General features: G+C 40.8%; 1 protein-coding gene across 4 annotated transcripts in view; it reads left to right on the top strand.

The window, feature by feature from the left end:
- Nucleotides 1-12,624, top strand: part of LOC308296374 (ral guanine nucleotide dissociation stimulator-like) — a 63,416-nt gene extending 50,792 nt beyond the window's left edge. Inside the window, exons 13-18 of one of the 4 annotated variants that reach the window (XM_080739636.1) lie at nt 103-198; nt 953-1,178; nt 3,039-3,113; nt 4,967-5,233; nt 6,004-6,118; nt 7,946-12,624. In XM_080739636.1, the coding sequence (XP_080595762.1) occupies nt 103-198; nt 953-1,178; nt 3,039-3,113; nt 4,967-5,233; nt 6,004-6,118; nt 7,946-8,121 (955 nt within the window). In that variant the 3' untranslated portion in view covers nt 8,122-12,624. Of the gene's footprint in view, nt 1-102; nt 199-952; nt 1,179-3,038; nt 3,114-4,873; nt 5,234-6,003; nt 6,119-7,945 lie in introns of all 4 variants that reach the window. The other 3 variants (XM_080739634.1, XM_080739635.1, XM_080739637.1) reach the window with 3 other exon arrangements.
- Nucleotides 12,625-17,972: the final 5,348 nt, after the last annotated feature.

Genomic DNA, 17,972 nt, shown 5'->3' with positions numbered 1-17,972 from the left:
TCGGCGTCTCAAGGGGTTGTTCTATTCCTGATGTCAATATTCTAATGTTCTCCATGCCGTATCTTCAAACATCATCTGACGTGACGCGTTGTTTTCCCACAGCTACAATCTGTCCTGTGAGATCGAGCCTTTGTCAGAGTCGGCCAGCAACACCCTGCGGGCCAAGAAGAACGGGGGCATCATGAAGCGGTGGAGCGAGTAAGTGTCATATGTCATAGACCTGCGGGAGGTTCTCGGCCTGGTCAAATCGCCATGACAGGAATGGACAATTGATGAGATTTCTTTGTGCTGTATATGTCTGACCCAGTGCACGAGAATGCTACGCACACCAAAGTCCTTATGGTGTTGCTCTACGGCCGAAAAATCTAAATAGTACCGTAGTCTAAAGGCCTGTCCATACTTTGACCGAAACCAAACTTTTCGGTCAAGAAGTCCGGTTTGACTACAAAGTGATATCACTCGAGACTTCTGAAAAGCATTACACTGAATTTGCATGTTGGAAATCGCAACTCACCGAACATTTCGGAGATACTACGGACAGGCCTTTGACCCATTTTTGGACTGGAACCATTTTGTAACTATACTATTTCAAGACGGGAACCCATTTTTGGATTCACGTCTTGAAAACCTAGGCCAGAAAACCTACTGTAGGTCAATATTTAGAAGACTTTTTTTAGAATCAGCCTTTGGTCTAAACGGGTTAAGAGACTATTTATTCATCTTTATTCTAAGCAAATCATGAATACCAAAATCTTATTTCCTCATACGTAGACACACACTTTTGAGCACTGGGCGTGCCCATTTTATGTCAATAGTCCTAATATTCAAATCATAATATCCAACAGAAGATTAACCTCAACATAACCAGTACTGCGCAAACCAACTTCTCACGAATCCCCACGTTTTTTCCTCTCCCATTTCTACGTCTCTCTCTCTCTCTCTCTCTCTCTAGTCGTCAGCTGACAGAGGCCGGCTCGAGCGGTGCGTCAGGCTCTCACCACTCCAAGTCCTTTGACCACTCCCACTACAGGCCGTACCAAGGGGGCGGCGGGGGCGGCGGTGGCGGGGGCGACAGCGGCGACGCCCTCAGCGTCACCTCCGTCAGCTCCAGCGGGTCCGACCTGGAGGACGTCAACGCCAGCTTCCTGTCCGACTCGCCCGAGGGACACGAGAGGAAGGTGAGACCACGAGGAAAAGAAGGAAGCGCGGCGCGAGAGATCGCGGCCATTAAAAGCCATTAGTTTTCAGCCTTTCCCTTTCCTGGAAGGCTCTTCCTCTTCCTTCCGTCTTTACAAGAATATCATCGTTGTCGGTTGGAAACCTCGTATCTCCAAGTTTCAAATTTGTACGTTCTTTCGCAAAGTAAAGCCCTGCTTCAGCGTACAAGGCCGTCGCACAAAAGTAGTGAAAACAGCAGATCTACAAGCACACAATGCCTCGCACCGCGAGGCGTTGTGTGCTTGTAGATCGTCTGTTTTCACTAGTTAAATCATTTTTAAAATGGAAAATGCAAAATGAACGGTTTTGGACATACAAGGTTTTCACCCGACAACGACAATATATAGCGCCATTCATTCCCACCGGGCACCATAGCTGTAAAGATAACGATAACTATATCGTTTCACCATTGTGTTATTTTTATAGTCTGTGTGAGCACGGCCGTCCACTTTGACTCGGGAATGGCCCTGGGGATGTATTGTCTGGGGCCCCGAACAGGACAGAAATACCGGCTTTCACACCAGTAATGTCAATAACCAATTACCCGAGATGCTGACCGCAGCATCATCCATCATAAGCAAATTGTATATCGTCGTTGTCGGGTGGAAACCTTGTAGGTCCAAAACCGTTTGTTTTGTATTTATCATTTTAAAAACTAGTGAAAACAGCCGATCTACAAGCCCAATACGCGAGGCGTTGTGTGCTTGTAGATCAGCTGTTTTCACTACCTTTGTGCGACGACTTTATACGATGAAGCAGGGCTTAACTTTGTGAAAAAAACATACAAATTTGAAACTTGGAGATACAGGGTTTCTGCCCGACAGTGACGATATAGTAGCCTTTCTGTGTCTCACTCGTTTGTTATTGTGGAGCAAATGGTTACCCCAGGACAGGTAGTAGTCTTCTAGTTTCATTGTCGTCGGACATGCAGTAGGGGAGAGTGGGGTAATGTGAGACACCCACTGTATCTAGGCAATGGAACACATTTGTGGTCATGTGACCATTATATTTTCAAGCCCCTCCAATTCCACCTTGCCATGAAGGGGAGGACCTCATGGTGATGTGGTAAGTAAGCCATTTACCATGAGAGGGAGTGGGTTGTTGGCTGATTTACCACTGTTTCAGGGTTGTGGCACGAGGCGAAGCTGAGTGCCAAACAACCCTGAAACAGTGGTAAATCAGCCAACGACCTTCGAATGGTAAATTGCTTTTCTACCACTTCTACCATATAAATGAAAGAAAACACAGTTGTAACTTGCAAGGTTATTTAGTTGCATACAACTGCGACACAACAGTGGGCGGGGTCCATGAGCCAACTCAAGGTTGTTGACTGATTTACCACTGTTTTAAGCCAATCAGAATCCAGTATCTGAACATGTGACCACAAAAAGTGGTAGGTCACAAAAATATGTTTTTTGCATGTAAAAATACGTTTTCTTGCCGTCAACTTATTCAGCTGTTGTGTCAAAGCAAATTGATTCAGGTAGAAAAACTTATATCACACATGTTGAATTGATGAACTACCAACATATAAATCCATGTAATAGATGCTAGCTGAAGATACCCTGAATTGCTAAGAGATATCCTTTTTCCCCAAAATGTGGCCGTGGGGTAAAGTGAGACAAATGCTTTGAGGTAAAGTGATCTGACACCCGATCATTTCCATTGTTAGGAAACATCCAGCGTTCATGGGAAATGTGTCTCACTTTACCCCACTCGCCCCTATACAGTGATGTGGCCACTATCATTCTGAACGCAGTTGTTCTCCCTTTGGGCTTTGGGTTTGACTGTCTCTCTTTTCCCCTTCCCTCTGTTTCTAGACCTCCACACCCTCAGTAAAACATTCTGTCTCTGCTTTGGGGAGAGAGGCCCAGGTAGCCGACACCACCTCTACGGTAGCTTACTTTCATGCTTTTCCACTTTTCCCACTGTCCAGGCTAAAGGCCCTTTCCCACTGGGCGTGATAAAGATAGCGATAACGATATGTCGGCGTTCACTAGGGCAAAAATAAAAGTCTGGGTTTCCGAGGCTACTAGGGCATTAACGACTTGTCATTTTTGCAAGTCGACTCGACTCGGTAAAAAAGTTGAGTTGAAGTCGACTTTATCGTTTGATGACGTCATCATATCACACACGACCCCCCCAATTATTTTGGAGGGTCCCCAGATGATTAACTTAATGTGAAACATTGTTTTCTCACTCAACTGTAAACAAACCAACATAATGTTTAAGTGTATAGAGGGTTATCTTCACATTTCTAAAGTGCCAATTTAAGGACTTTTTAATACCCCTAAAATGACAAATTAAACATTGGCCAAATTGTCAAATATATAGAGGCAGAAATTGTGAAAATAGCCGTTCTACATGCTCACAACGCCTCGCAAATATTTTCACAATACATTTTTATTTTATTTTTTTCCAACTTTCGTTAATGCCCTAGCGTTCTATCGTTCATATCAATTATGGCGGCTTTATCGTTGCGGTGTGGACACTACCATCCACTTCAATTGAAAACGATATTTTTTTTTATCGTTATCGCGGCCCAGTGGGAAAGGACCTTAATTCAAAGAAGCAATGTGGCACAAGCTGCACTATGTAACTTTCCTCTTCTTCTACCCCGGATTTGAACCCGGTTTCCTGCGTAAGTGCTGACATTTTTACCATTGAGCTAATAGAGCCAGCCTGCTTGATATTGGGGATTGTGTCAGATCCTGTGTCTAAGTGAGACCTGACCTTTGTTTGTCTCAATAGAAGAGCGGGAAGACAAAACCCACCCCAATTGCATAGCTTTTATTGTATTAACATAACAGTACTGTACCATACAAATTGGACAAAATTTAAAATTGACAACATTAAAAAAGTTACAAAGTGCAGCTTTTAAGCTAATTTGTCTTTCTTTTTCTTATTTTTACTATTGTATTATTTTTTCTATTCTTGTATAACTGAATCTTATCTAGCAGATTCAGTTATACAATGATTGCTGCAAGTTATTGTTAGAATAAATTACTCACACACACACATATATATACAGTATACAGTATGTGTGTGTATACAGTATATACTGGAAAGAAAGAAAAACACTTGCGTTTCGAGCACACAGTGACAGCTGTAACTGTCTGAAGAAGAGCCGTGTGCTCGAAATGGCACTTATTTTTGGTGCACTAAAGCAGGGGTTCCCAAACTTTTTTGGCTCGGGGCACCCCTATAAATATATTTTTCATCCGAGGCACCTCTACAGTATATTCCTAATTTTCACTCCCAGCACCTTATATTATTATAGTATATTTTCGCGATTATGTTGCAAGGAAAACAAGATACTAGCCATTTTGGTTAGAACTGACTGAAAATAACTTTGTACTTCAAGTTTAAAATGAGACTAAATATATTTTTAAGTATCCAAATAAATTCCAAACATTATCAAATTATCTCTCGGCACCCCTGGACTGCCGTCGTGGCACCCCAGGGTGCCCCTTCACCCACTTTGAAAACCCCTCCACTAAAGCACATTTTGACGCGTTTTTCTTTCTTTCCAGTATAGTCGTCGCTCAGCACCTGCCCAACTCGGGTTAGGGATGTGCATGTCTGCTCTCTTCTTTTCATGTACCTGTATATGCTCTCTTTGGGGTCTAACTTTTGAAAATGTTCACACAATCAGCTGCACACGGCTTGCAATGGCTCGGGAGGTAGAGTGGCCGCTTCGTGGAAAACGGACCGTTCCAACCTCCCTCTCCTGTGTCCTCCCCTCCAGTTCTGGGAATGTACGTCCCTGTCGTCCCTCGACACCTCGGGCATGGGCTCGGGCGGGTCGGGCTCGGGCTCCAGCAGTGCCTCCTCCTCCTCCGTCTCCTCCTCCACCCCCCTGTCGGCGTCGCAGCGCTCCCACAAGCGGTCGGTGTCGGCCGTGTCCAACTACTCCACGCTGTCCCTGCCGCTGTACAACCAGCAGGTGGACGACTGCTGCATCATCCGCGTCAGCCTGGACGTGGAGAACGGAAACCTGTACAAGAGCATACTGGTGAGTGCAGGGGGTTAACGTTCCAGTGTTGATTTTGTTGACGAAAACTATGACGAAAAATGTTTTGTCGACTGCATTTTTTTCCCTGACGACAACTAAATAAAAACGAACAAAAAACGAAGCTGTGACGACTAAAACGGAGACTAAATGTATTGACAATTTTGTCAACAAAATAAAAACTAGACTAAAACCTTAGGGAGGGACTAGTGGAGAAGAGAGTCATTCTATGTTTGGTTGCTCTCAGGTGTTGCATGCTATTTTCAGCTCGCAATCAAGTGTAAAATCAGTCATTACGACGGACTAGCATAGAATACAACAGAACTTCAGAAGATACTTCTAATAAAATGAAGCATGGCACACACACATTCAGTGAAGGCAGTTCAGAACTTCAGGAAAACACCCCAAATGTTTCAAAAATCACATTTCGACATGGTCTGAAAATACATTTCAGTCTTGGGATTTTTTTTGGCTTTAACCCCTGTGAGTGTGTGTGGGAGATGAATACAGAAGGATATAGCGCAGAGAAGACTGATGTCGTAGTTTTATTATTTACAGAACAAACGGGCAAGGCACAGTCCGTATTCAATCAAACACCACGAAACAAAGCTATCGGTATGTGCTGGAGGATTAGTAAAAATGAATAAATCTGGAATTAATTAAGAATGAAATAACATTGACAAATTTTTTGTGATTCTGGGCTTTTTGTACTGCCTTCAAGAGGATAACTTATTCAGATTCATTAAAAACTGCTTAATGTTTCTGCCATTCAGGTGACGAGTCAGGACAAGACGCCAGCAGTCATCAGGAAGGCCATGATCAAACACAACTTGGAGCGCGAGAAAACGGAGGACTATGAATTGATGCAGAAAATCGCCGAAGACAAAGGTAGTGCTTAACGCCTGATTGATTGATTGATTGAAGACTTTATTAGAAGTTTGCATAGAAAAGGGTACAGTTTCATGACGGTACAGTTCAATGGTACAAGGTCAACTAAAAGGAGATCCTAGGAAGGCACTTGGCTTATTTACACAGGAAACCATTGAAGTATCTCCTAGAGCAGTGTTTCTCAACTTTTTTCTGCATGGGCACACTTTTCATGTCCCAAGAATCCATGGGCACAAGAACATAATATGGGGGTGTAAATATTGTCACTGTCGGGAAGAAACCTTGTATTTCCAAGTTTCAAATTTGTACGTTTCTTCGCAAAGTAAAGCCCTGCTTCATCATACAATAACGCTGTCGCACAACAGTAGTGAAAACAGCAGATCTACAAGCACACAACGCCTCGCACCGCGAGGCGTTGTGTGCTTGTAGATCGGCTATTTTCACTAGTTTAAATCATTTTTAAAATGATAAATACAATACTGTCTTTCAAGCAGTTTCAAGGGGCACACTTGACCCCTCTCAGGGGCACACCAAAGGTCCCCAGCCACAGTGGTTGTGAAACACTGTCCTAGAGGAGTAATTCCACCAATCAATCACAATAAAGGCCTGTTGTAAAATTTTATCTTTGATATTCTGTAAAAAACCACAGTGCAGTTATTTGGTATTTGCTATCTTTTTGCTTTGTCAAGATGTGATAACACACTGTTATTTTCCTATCCATTACTGAGGATATTTGTAACCTGTTGTCTCTCTCAATGCTTTAACACAGTGGTTCTCAAACTTGGGGTCCCCAAATTATTTTGTGGGGTCCCCAGATGATTAGCTTAATGTAAAAATAAAAAATCTCACTCAACAGTAAACAAACCTACTTAAAGGGATATTACACTTTCAAAAAAAACTTTTAGGTCTAATCAGGCTTGTATGAACACCCTGAACAGTTTTTAATTTGCTTCATTCAGTATTTAGATATTTGATGTAAATGTTACCAGCTCCAACACGCCCAGGCCCTCTCCACATACACACCCATTGTAACTTCAAACTCCATTTTAACCATGATAGATTCATTAAAAACACACATTATTTTTTCTGGTGACTCATAATACCCTCCTAATACGTGAGCAGACCGTGTTTTTTCAATAACTTTTTTCATTTATTTTCAATAAAATATTATTGTATTTAATGTTTTCCATTTTCCCAAAGAATTATTAAAAATAAAAGAAAAAGGTTATTGAAAAAACACGGTCTGCTCACGTATTAGGAGGGTATTATGAGTCACCAGAAAAAATAATGTGTGTTTTTAATGAATCTATCATGGTTAAAATGGAGTTTGAAGTTACAATGGGTGTGTATGTGGAGAGGGCCTGGGCGTGTTGGAGCTGGTAACATTTACATCAAATATCTAAATACTGAATGAAGCAAATTAAAAACTGTTCAGGGTGTTCATACAAGCCTGATTAGACCTAAAAGTTTTTTTGAAAGTGTAATATCCCTTTAAGTGTATACAGGGTATCTGCACATTTATAAAGTGACAATTTAAGGACTTTCAAGATGTTTTAATGCCAAACTGTCAAATATTAAGTAAGCAAGTAATTAAGTATTAAGTAAGTGAACATTGTGAAAATAGCCGATCTACATGCTCACAACGCCTTGTGCTGCGAGGCGTTGTGAGCATGTAGATCTGCTATTTTCACAATATTTATCTGTGGAACCAAGTCACATTAAATGTAATACCTACAATTCCAAGTGCTTGTCAGGGTGGGGGTCCCCAGTTCAAATATGTTTATTTTGGGGGTCACGGCCTAAAAAGGTTTCTTTCTCGCTTTGCAGAGCTGCGGATCCCAGACAACGCCAACGTGTTCTATGCCATGAACTCCACTGCCAACTATGACTTTGTGCTGAAAAAGCGAGGCACGGCCAGGCCGATGCGAGCCAAGAACGTGGCCAGTTCAACACTGCCTCGCATGAAACAGAAGGGGCTGAAAATTGCTAAAGGGATCTTCTGAGGGGGGCTGAACCCCCACATCCCCACAATTCCCCCATTCCCCTAAAAAAAACGCAACTTTATCTTCAGGTCTGCTGGCTATGTCTTCTTCGCCCCCCCTTTGGAGTCTGACTAACCTGAAGGATGAGAGTATGGAATTATAGAGAGAGAAGGGGAAAGAGCTCAGAGGAGCCGGAAAACAGGACCAAGGACAACCTACCTGTGTGGACTATCCAGGAGCTAAGGAGTTCGCTAGCGCTTACTAACAAAAGCTATGTCAACAGGACCTGATTCCCGTACTTAAAAAAGGCTGAGATCTTCTTCTTCTCAGCCGGTTGCTCCTGCGTTCAGGAGAGCTCAAGCAGAAGCTTCGTTTTCCCTTCTCACCCTTCCCGAGTTCCTGGTTTTCGGGCCATGCTTGTCATGGTTCAACGGGACACGTCGTGGGAACAACACTGAACACTTAATCATTTACGCTCTCCTTTAACATTGTGTCAACGAGCCAGTGCACAGGAGCCGCCACGCACACGGGAAACCCACAGAACACTACTTGTGCCAGGACTCTGGTGATGTGGCGCTTTCCACAAGCGGAGCAATGGCACCATGGGTCGAGAAGCTATTATAAGCTTGAACAGTTTACGTCAAGAGCTGCCATGTTCAAAAAATAGGTCAAGTTAAGTGGTCAGTGCTATTTCAAGTGTAAGAAAAACCAAGTATAAAATGGAGTCGGAATCCATTTGGAACAGCCATGACTCCCATGCCACTGTTCTTACGTTCTTCTTTAGTTTTTTTTTTTATCATAACCACTACACTACACAGAAAAGATGTGGTAACGGACCTGGGGTCAGCTGGTGACGAGACATGTCCGAGACGAGAACAAAAAGGCAGCAAAATTGTGTGTATATAATCATTTCAATTATCACCCACTTTGCAGTATATTAATTTGCAATGTACCATACACATTTTTGTTAATAGAATCATCATATAGTAACTCTTTTTTGCTTTGTACATGTTTTTTGCAACTTACTTCTCTGCTCTGATATGGTGCTGCTAATTATTACTTTCTCAAAGAGGTCGTACAAAACTGCACTTATACATCAGCACTGCATTTATTCTTTCCCGCAGTACATGACAACACATACTATGACAGTATGCATGTCTTTTTAAACGGCACTGCGCTGGGAGCGCAGCATTGTTCACGTTGATGCACCTTGGGATTCAAATGAAGGCAATATGTGACCGTTGTGGGTAGTATGATATTACTATTAGTAATTTGGTGTACGGGAGTGGGAACGTGTAGACTTACCTTGAGCACTAGTTAATCACTTTCACCCTGGTGTCCCTATTTTGGGCAAGGTAAATAGGAGGTAGGGACATCACGTGACAACAGGGATGCGCCATGTCCGGCCATGGGTGCCAGAACTCGCACCGGAAGTGTGATGAAATTCATGACAGTGAATGGAGCTGGCTAGATCAGCTGAGATCACCTCATGAACAAACCTGGAAGAAACACTATTTATGAACGACTGAGACGTTTGTCATATAATCTGTTTAGGGAATATAAAAGAAAATATATCAAAGTATCACTTGCTTTTTGATGTGCACAGTGCATAATGAAATAATAATAACAGTAAATAATAATCGTTTCTGTCTCTGAAGTATCGCGAGATTTGGTTCCCAGACAGGAAACGGTGGATAGTCTCGCGATACTGGCACCCATGGTGAGCTTCATGGCCGGACATGGCGCATCCCCGTTGTCACGTGATGTCCCTACCTCCTATTTACCTTGATTTTGGGCATGTTATTATAGACGGAAATGTTATAAATGTTTCGAGAATAGTGCTCCGCTATTTTTGGAAATAGTTGCTCACAATGCCATACAATTTGAGCTTGTAGATCTGCTTTTTTCCCCCCCTCTATACCAAATCTCTTATAGCAGATCGGTAGATCTTGCCTATTATGACATGCCCATTAATACGGGAGTCATATGGACACTAGGGTTCATGTAGTTAAAGAATGTCTTTATGCTTATAGGGTCATTAAAATTTAGGCCTAGAATTATTGAATGCTTTAACTAAGGAAAAATAGCAGATATACAAGCTCACAGCGCGGCACCGAGTGCCACGCTGCGAGCTTGTAGATCTGCTATTTTTGAAAAATCGTGAAAATCTTAATTTTGACCCGATTCTATAAGTGTCTTTTGAATCCTTCTAAGATTTTTTGAAAAACCCTGTTTCTATGTCAGCAATCTGGCCAGCCATCGTCAAAGAAAAGGTCCTTTTCACTTAACTGGAGCTCAGTTAGTCTGTTCTTGAGAGACTACTATGTCAGTGGTTCTCAAACTTTTTCATGTGAAGGACCCCCAAAATGATATGCATTTGGCCACGGACCCACATCTCAAAATATCTAGTTCCAGGGACCACCCAGAGGCAAAATTTGAGTTGCCAACATTCGCTTTGGAAATACATATATTCAAAGATTTGCACACATTTTCACGACTTTTTCAAAGAATAGCAGATCTACAAGCTCGCAGCGCGCTGTGAGCTTGTATATCTGCTATTTTTCACTGGTTAAAGCGTTCAATAATTCTAGGCCTAAATGGGTTAAAGAATGTCTTTATGCTTATAGGGTCACTAAGCAGGTCTGGGAAAAGTGTGGAAATGTCACGTAAACTGAAGTCTAGGAGGAAATGGGGGAATGTGTAGGAACTCTTCGCCTTGTGGTTCACAACTGCCTGATGAATGCCCAATATAGCTGCCAAACTCCACGAGAGGGGAACAAATTGTTCTCACTACAATTACATAAAATAAATAACATTGTGATGTCGTTGATTAAAGTATGTGTATGTGTGTGCGTGCGCGTTTTTTTTTTTTTTCATATCATGGTAACAAAAACACTAGTCACCTACGTATATTGCACTGCAAAAACCATGTATGCCTTTTCTTTTTTTTGTTTTGTTTAACCTGCATGTTTATCCTCCTATGATCGATTGAACAAACCAACTTGATAAAAAGCAGAACGTGTGAAAGCAATATGGTGGCAATTAAGCAGCAGGGAAACGAACAACATCATTGGCTCTCTCTGCTGTGTGGGTGTGTCATTGTGGTGTGCTTTAATCCTTTGCTGTTTGAAACACTGTGACCGTCACCTTTGACTCATTCGCTTTGCCCATCATTCTGATTGGCACGTTATGTTGAGCACTGTGTGAACAATAATTTCTTGTTCCCGTAATGGTGTCAATAGTGAATTAATGTAAACCCATCCTCACTCACATAGAATAAATTAGTAGTTGTTGGACTAGTTGTTTACAGGCAGTACGGCAGGGGTCTTCAACAGGGGGTCCTCAGAGTTACTACAGGGGGTCCTTCAAATCTTTGTGTGATAGAAAAAAATGTTCTCCTTTTTTATATTAACCACTTGAACCCTAACGTCCATATTCTGAGAACTTTAGCCAAAAATGGCAGATCTACAACCTTGTAAAGCTTGTAAAATCAGCTATTTTCTGCAAAGAGGTTTGGTGTAGAGGGGAAAAAGAGCACACTTAAGTACAGAGTGAAAGGTCAAGTTTATTAAGTATTGGCGGTTCAAGTGGTTAAATATCTGATAACACAAAGTGATGATTGTTCAAACGAAACTGTATGGAATCTGGGGGTCCCTGCTTCATCTCTCTCTCAGCCAAGGGGTCCTTGGCCTGAAAACGTTGAAGACCCCTGCAGTAGGGGAATAAAAAGGCAAATGGGCTTTACCCTTCATGTGCCAAAAGAACGGAGGGCAGGGTCGCTTTGATTTATGTGCCCTCTGCCTTTCACACTGAAAAAAGAAAAATAATATTAAAATATTTGTATGTTTACTGTTTTGTCACATTTTCTCTAAAGAAAAGAAATAAGAAAAATCTGAACACTAATAAAGAAATGTAGTACCCGTTGATGAAAAGTCAGAAAGACAGTGTTGTTGTTACCCCATGGAGAATCCAGTAACCCCACACACAAACTTTTAAGCCATGATTTGGAAACGACTACCTTGAGTGTGCTATTATTCCACGCCAGTTTTTAAGAACATAAACATTGCTATGTGCACATTGAAATTAATTTCATTATCATGCAGGCATATGTCTTTACGTAAGAGGTTGATGATGGGGTGGAATGGCCTGTTGTGAGCTATTCATAGTACTCTGTATTGAAATAAATGACCATGATAATTTGAATATTCTTTTTGAGTTTGATCATAAAAGCTGGGTGTAAGAAGAGAAAGAAACTGGAAACCAGCTTGCTTTGTGTTTTCCTGAACTGTGCTCTGGTGCCATTTCCATTTTAACAAGGATTTTAAACTTTTATAACTGCAGTCTATCTTTGTTTTACTTTTTCCTAACTCTCCCAAAACCACAAAAACAATGTAGTACATGGAACTGTCAGCAATTATGTCCTTATTTATTGATTTGTATATAGATATTTTGTTTTGCATTGTACATTCTCTCCTTTCTTGGTTATAGATTAATATATTCATGTATATATGAATAAAAACATTACATTTATAAAAGTAAAGGGCCTCTCTTTCTGGTGACTTAAGACCTGTATACAGTATATTTATAAAAAAAAAAAAGAAATCTGCCTTTGATGTAAACAATAGCACTACATAGTTCAGGGTTCCCACACATCTTTACCAATTCATTTCCAAAACTTTTCCAGAACATTTAACCCGATTTCCAGGACTATATAACAATAATTTAGCTCAATAACGAGTCGCTTACTCCTATGTGCAATGCCCAAAGACAGGTAGTGTATGCCAGTGGTTTTCAACTTTTTCAGGCCGTGACCCCTGAAATAATCATATTTGAAGAGGAATTCCTGTAGAACGCGGTTTTATTGTGAAAATAGCAGATCTACATGCTCACAACGCCTCGCAACTATTTTCACAATTTCTGCCTCTAATATTTGACAATTTGGCCAATGTTTAATTTGTCATTTCAGAGGTATTAACAAAATCAATAACCCAATATACTTTATCTGAGATGATCAGATTTTAATTAAGCCCAGATAAACTGACCAAACCCCCCAATGCAAGGCTTTGTTTTCAAGAGTCGGTAGTAATTACAATGGGATGAAGACCTTTTTCCCACACCGTTTCCCATTCCAAGTGTGTTTGTCTTATATGTAACATGAACGCCAGTGCCACTATTCCAATTTCCAAAGTCCCCTCTGGTGCTTTTTTTTTCTCTCCTTCAAGTCAAAAAAGTGTGGGCACCCCTGACCTAGAGAGTCCAATTGCCATGAAACTTTGCACACACAGTCCCACTACTAGGAAAAGGAAGAAATATCACCCTACATTATTCAAATCAGCCACAGTGGTGCTATAACAGGCCGATAAGAGGTCCTATAAGGCAGCAGGGGTTGACACTAAGGTCTCAGAGGCACTTGCCCATCGGGCAAGTACAGGTCATGTTCTACTTGCCCGAAGGTAATGCCCACTTGCCCGAAAAGTAAATTGTCCTTTATAAAATGATAGGTACGATTTTAATTACCGCTCAATTTAACACTTATTTCTTTACTTTCTGGGCCTGTGCGATAAAATGTCATACCTCAATACCTCCAAATCCAAATACCAAATACTTTAGCTATGATTGAATGTCTATGGGTTCACACTTGTTATTTTATATTTTTAAATGTAGCAACAGTAAAAAATAAATAAAACAGCACATTATAGGTAAATAGTGCTCTTATTTTACATTCCACAGACCAGAAGACACAGCGCACTGGCCACGTTCAGGTGTTTAGACAGATATCTCGTGCTGTGTTTATAGACATTTGTGTCCCCTCTCAAATGAGCACTTGCCCTATCGGGCAACCTGAAAGCCAACTTCACCTGCCCTGACATTTTATTTACCTGCCAGGGGCAGGTGGGCAAGCCTTAGTGTCAATGCCTGGGCAGTGTTTCTCAAATGGGGGTACGTGAGAATGATACATACTATTAATACATGCTCGTTTTAACCTTTAACATACAACAACAATATTGTAAAAAATGTCTGGAAGGCATGAATATGATACAACACATGAAGAGTACTATTGTCTCTGTTGACAGTTAACACGTGTAGACCAGAAATACTAAAGTGAAATAATATGAAACTGACAGAGGAATAATATAGAATAAAGAATTCACAGGGAGGCATCAGCTGTTGCTGGAACTCAGTCAAGAATGTAACGGAGGCAGGTTTATTCACTCACTCATCAAATACAAGTCACATTATGTCCTTGTAACAAGCAATTCCGGACATGCACTTCAAAATAATTCATACAATACGTGAGCACATATCATAAACATATCATACACGATACAATTGAGATCATTATGTCAACAGTCTGCTTGTAATAATGAAACATGAATAATGATCAAATCAATACAAGGCAAACAACATGAAATACTTCTTGGTTAATAATAAGTCTTTATCGTCTATAGAACTTTATTGTCACAGCACATGAATTACACGTAAAACAGTGGGTGAAAAATATTGCAGTGCAGCTTAAAACAGCAGCAGCAGTTATAAGTAATAAAGTCCATTCGTCCCACAGGGATATTCAGCTTTACAGTCTGTTCCAAAGGCTACCAGAAAGTGTGGGAAGTCCAATAATCTTGGAGCCAATACGAGTAATACTGAAACGTTTGTTTTTGTTACACGTGATCAACAGTATATTCTATTCTAACCCCTTCAACTTGGCCTCTCTATTTTGGGCATATCATTGTAGGCAAACCTTTTAAAGAATGTTCTAATGTAGCTACAATAGCTGATATACAGGGTCACAAAACGTTGCAACTAGAGACAAGATGTGAACCTGTGGAATGGATGTTTTAATATCTGTCGTACAATGAATTATACACGGCTTAAAAGGTCACAACTAGGATTTAACACAATGTAGAAAATACTGTTACAAGTAAAAGTCTAATATTCAAAAACGTAGTTTACTCAAGTTCAAAAGTATTGGCATCGAAATATACTTAAAGTACCAAAAGTAAAAGTTGTCAATATGCAGAATGTCCCATTTCAAGTTTTCAAAATGTATAAAATGGCAGATCACAAGCTCACAACGCACTGCGATGTGAAGCATTGTGAGCTGGTAGATCAGCGGTTTTCAGCCGAAATATAGAGCTTAAATGGTTAATGTATGTTTAGTAATACAAATCTAAAAAGTAACTATTAACTATGTTTTCAAGTAGTTAAGTAGTAGTGGAGTAAAAGTATGATACTTTCCTCAGAGATGTAGTGGAGTATAAGTAAAAGTATTGAAAATACTCCACTAAAGTAGAAATACCTCAAAATTATATTTAAGAACAGCACTTGAGTAAATGTACTTAGTAACTTTACACAACTGGGAGACGGGAGATCAAATGTAGTGTCATGCTTCTCAGTGCCACTATGTAAGCAGTACTTATGCTAATAATAATAATATATCATAGTCCAATGAACAATCAAATTCAGAACCGAGTAGCTAAGCATTACATGAAAAGGAAACTTTATATGCCTATACAAAATGACATTGACCCATGGACTGTCAGATTATAGAACCTTCAAAAGATCCAACCTGCCCCTTGAACCAAAAAAGAAAATAAATGTAAGACTGAGCAGTCTTAATTCTCAGTCTTAAAAGTAAAAAGGAGAATAGAAGTACCCAAGTTGTCCATGTGTGCAGTGGGAGCAATGGTGAGTTCTAAGGAAACAGAGGCGGGTTAAGCAGTGGGTTCTCCAGTCACGATGAGCAGTCCTCTTTCCTCACAGTGTCCACTTTAAACATAAGAGACACACAGAAAAGTGATGTTAGATGAATGAATGCAGGACAACATGTCTCTCACAGAAAGGCAAAAGCCATCTGAACCCATTTAGTCTTCTTTTACATCAATCACTTCATAAAAGAATAAGGGTGCCCGCTGGCCTACTGGTGCATACCACTTAGGCATTGCCACATAGGCATGGATGCCTGGTGGCGTCGCCGGTTCGATTCCTGATCCGGACGACCTCATGTCACTCTCAGTCTGTCTCTCCCCCCATTTCCTGTCAGTCTACTGTCTTATCAATAAGGGCATAAAAGCCCCAAAACAAATTTTTCAACGGATTAAAAAACAATATCTTGTGAAGCAGCACATTAAAAACAGCATAGACTGTTGTTTATGTTTTCCACAGAGGTACTGTGTACAACCATACTGGCAAAAGATTAATGATGACATTAATTTGGTTGTACAACATTACCATAAAGCAGATTAACAGATTACCATAGGACATACCGTTACACCTCACGTTCAGTGCACACATAGCAGTTTAGTGTCACACAGAAAAGTGATTTGAGATAATAAAACGGCCATAAATCACTACACATTGAATGAGACACACACTTATTTGACAACTGGCTAATACCGAGTTACACGTGAGGGATGCATGCTGACCCCAAGTCTGTCACGATAATGACATTTTACATGACGATTAATTGTCACTCAAATAATTCCGATTAACGATTCAATTGTGTTTTTGTCGTTGACAATTACATTTCTGTTTGGCTTTTAGGCTTTGAACTGAAGTTGCACATGGTAGACATGACACAACCTAAATAGACAATACTGACATATTTGACAACTTTATACTTAAAAATGAACATTGATAGTGGAAATAGCCGACCTACAAGCTCACAACGTGTCACGATGCGACGCGTTGTGAGCTTGTAGATCGTCTATTTCCGATATATTTATTTATGTAATAATTGTGACAGCCCTAGCTGACCCCTGTCTGCTAGTAGGACTCCACAGAATGTACCCAGAGTGTGATGATGATGATGGCTGATGATCTCTGTCTGGTAGGTGTAAGCGTGGGATCTCTTCATCCAGATGAGATCTTAGCACTGCTCTTTCAGCCATCGCCTTGAGAGAACTGAGAGGATCTGGAGCCTGGAGCACAACAGACAGAGAGGAAGGAAAGAATATGGTTAAGTGGATAGATGGATGGGGAGGCAAGGACATGATCGAGTGAAAGGGGAGGGGGGACTGAAAGGCAAAGGGTAAAAGCAATGCAACACAATCTAACAACACAAGATGAGGGTCATTTGACTACAGCGCTATCCTCTACATCAGGGGTTCCCAAACTTTTTTGTCTCAGGGCACCCCATAAATATTGTTTTAATCCGAGGCACCCCTACATTAAAATTTTCACTCCCATCACCTTAAATTTATAGCATATCGTCGTTGTCGGGTGGAAACCTTTTGTATTTATAATCTATAAAATGCACAAAACTAGTAAAAACAGCCGATCTACAAGCACATAACGCCTTGCATGTAGATCGGCTGTTTTCACTAGTTTTGTGCGACAGTCTTGTATGATGAAGCAGGGCTCATGTATACAACTGCATCCTTTCAGTTTCAACATGTCTCAGTAGTGAACAAACATAGTTTTCTTTATAGCGATTGAGATTGTTCTTATCAAGAGAAAACTGAAGTGAAAAAAGAAAAAGAAAAAAGTTTGTATAAAGAAATCTGCTTTAATAGGCCTGCTGTTCCATTCCAAGACAGAATCGCCAGAGTTCATAACATACTCCAACGCCTACTAATCTTTAGGATCATTTTACACTTGACTGCCCCTTTCTTCTCTGCAACCCAGTCAGTTAAATCTACAGTGCTAAAAGCCATAGGCGGCTGCCCACTCTCACCTGGTCTGCAGTGCGGTTGTAGGCTACAGCTTTTGCTGGGTGGAGGTCAGCTCAGTGAGACGTTTTCTTTTTGTCTCCTCCAGTTGGTCTCCTCTAGCCTGTGGTGTGAACAGAAAACCAGGACATTTACTCATTTAGTTACCAATGAAAGTCTGAGCCTGATCTACATTTTGGACTGTAAGGTAGTGCAGACAAT

Source organism: Nannobrachium achirus (genome assembly GCF_963921795.1).
Source record: "Nannobrachium achirus genome assembly, chromosome: 12".
In the NCBI taxonomy this organism is placed as follows: domain Eukaryota; kingdom Metazoa; phylum Chordata; class Actinopteri; order Myctophiformes; family Myctophidae; genus Nannobrachium; species Nannobrachium achirus.
Note: the sequence above shows the minus strand (reverse complement) of the source record. Positions and strands in the feature narration are given on the sequence as shown.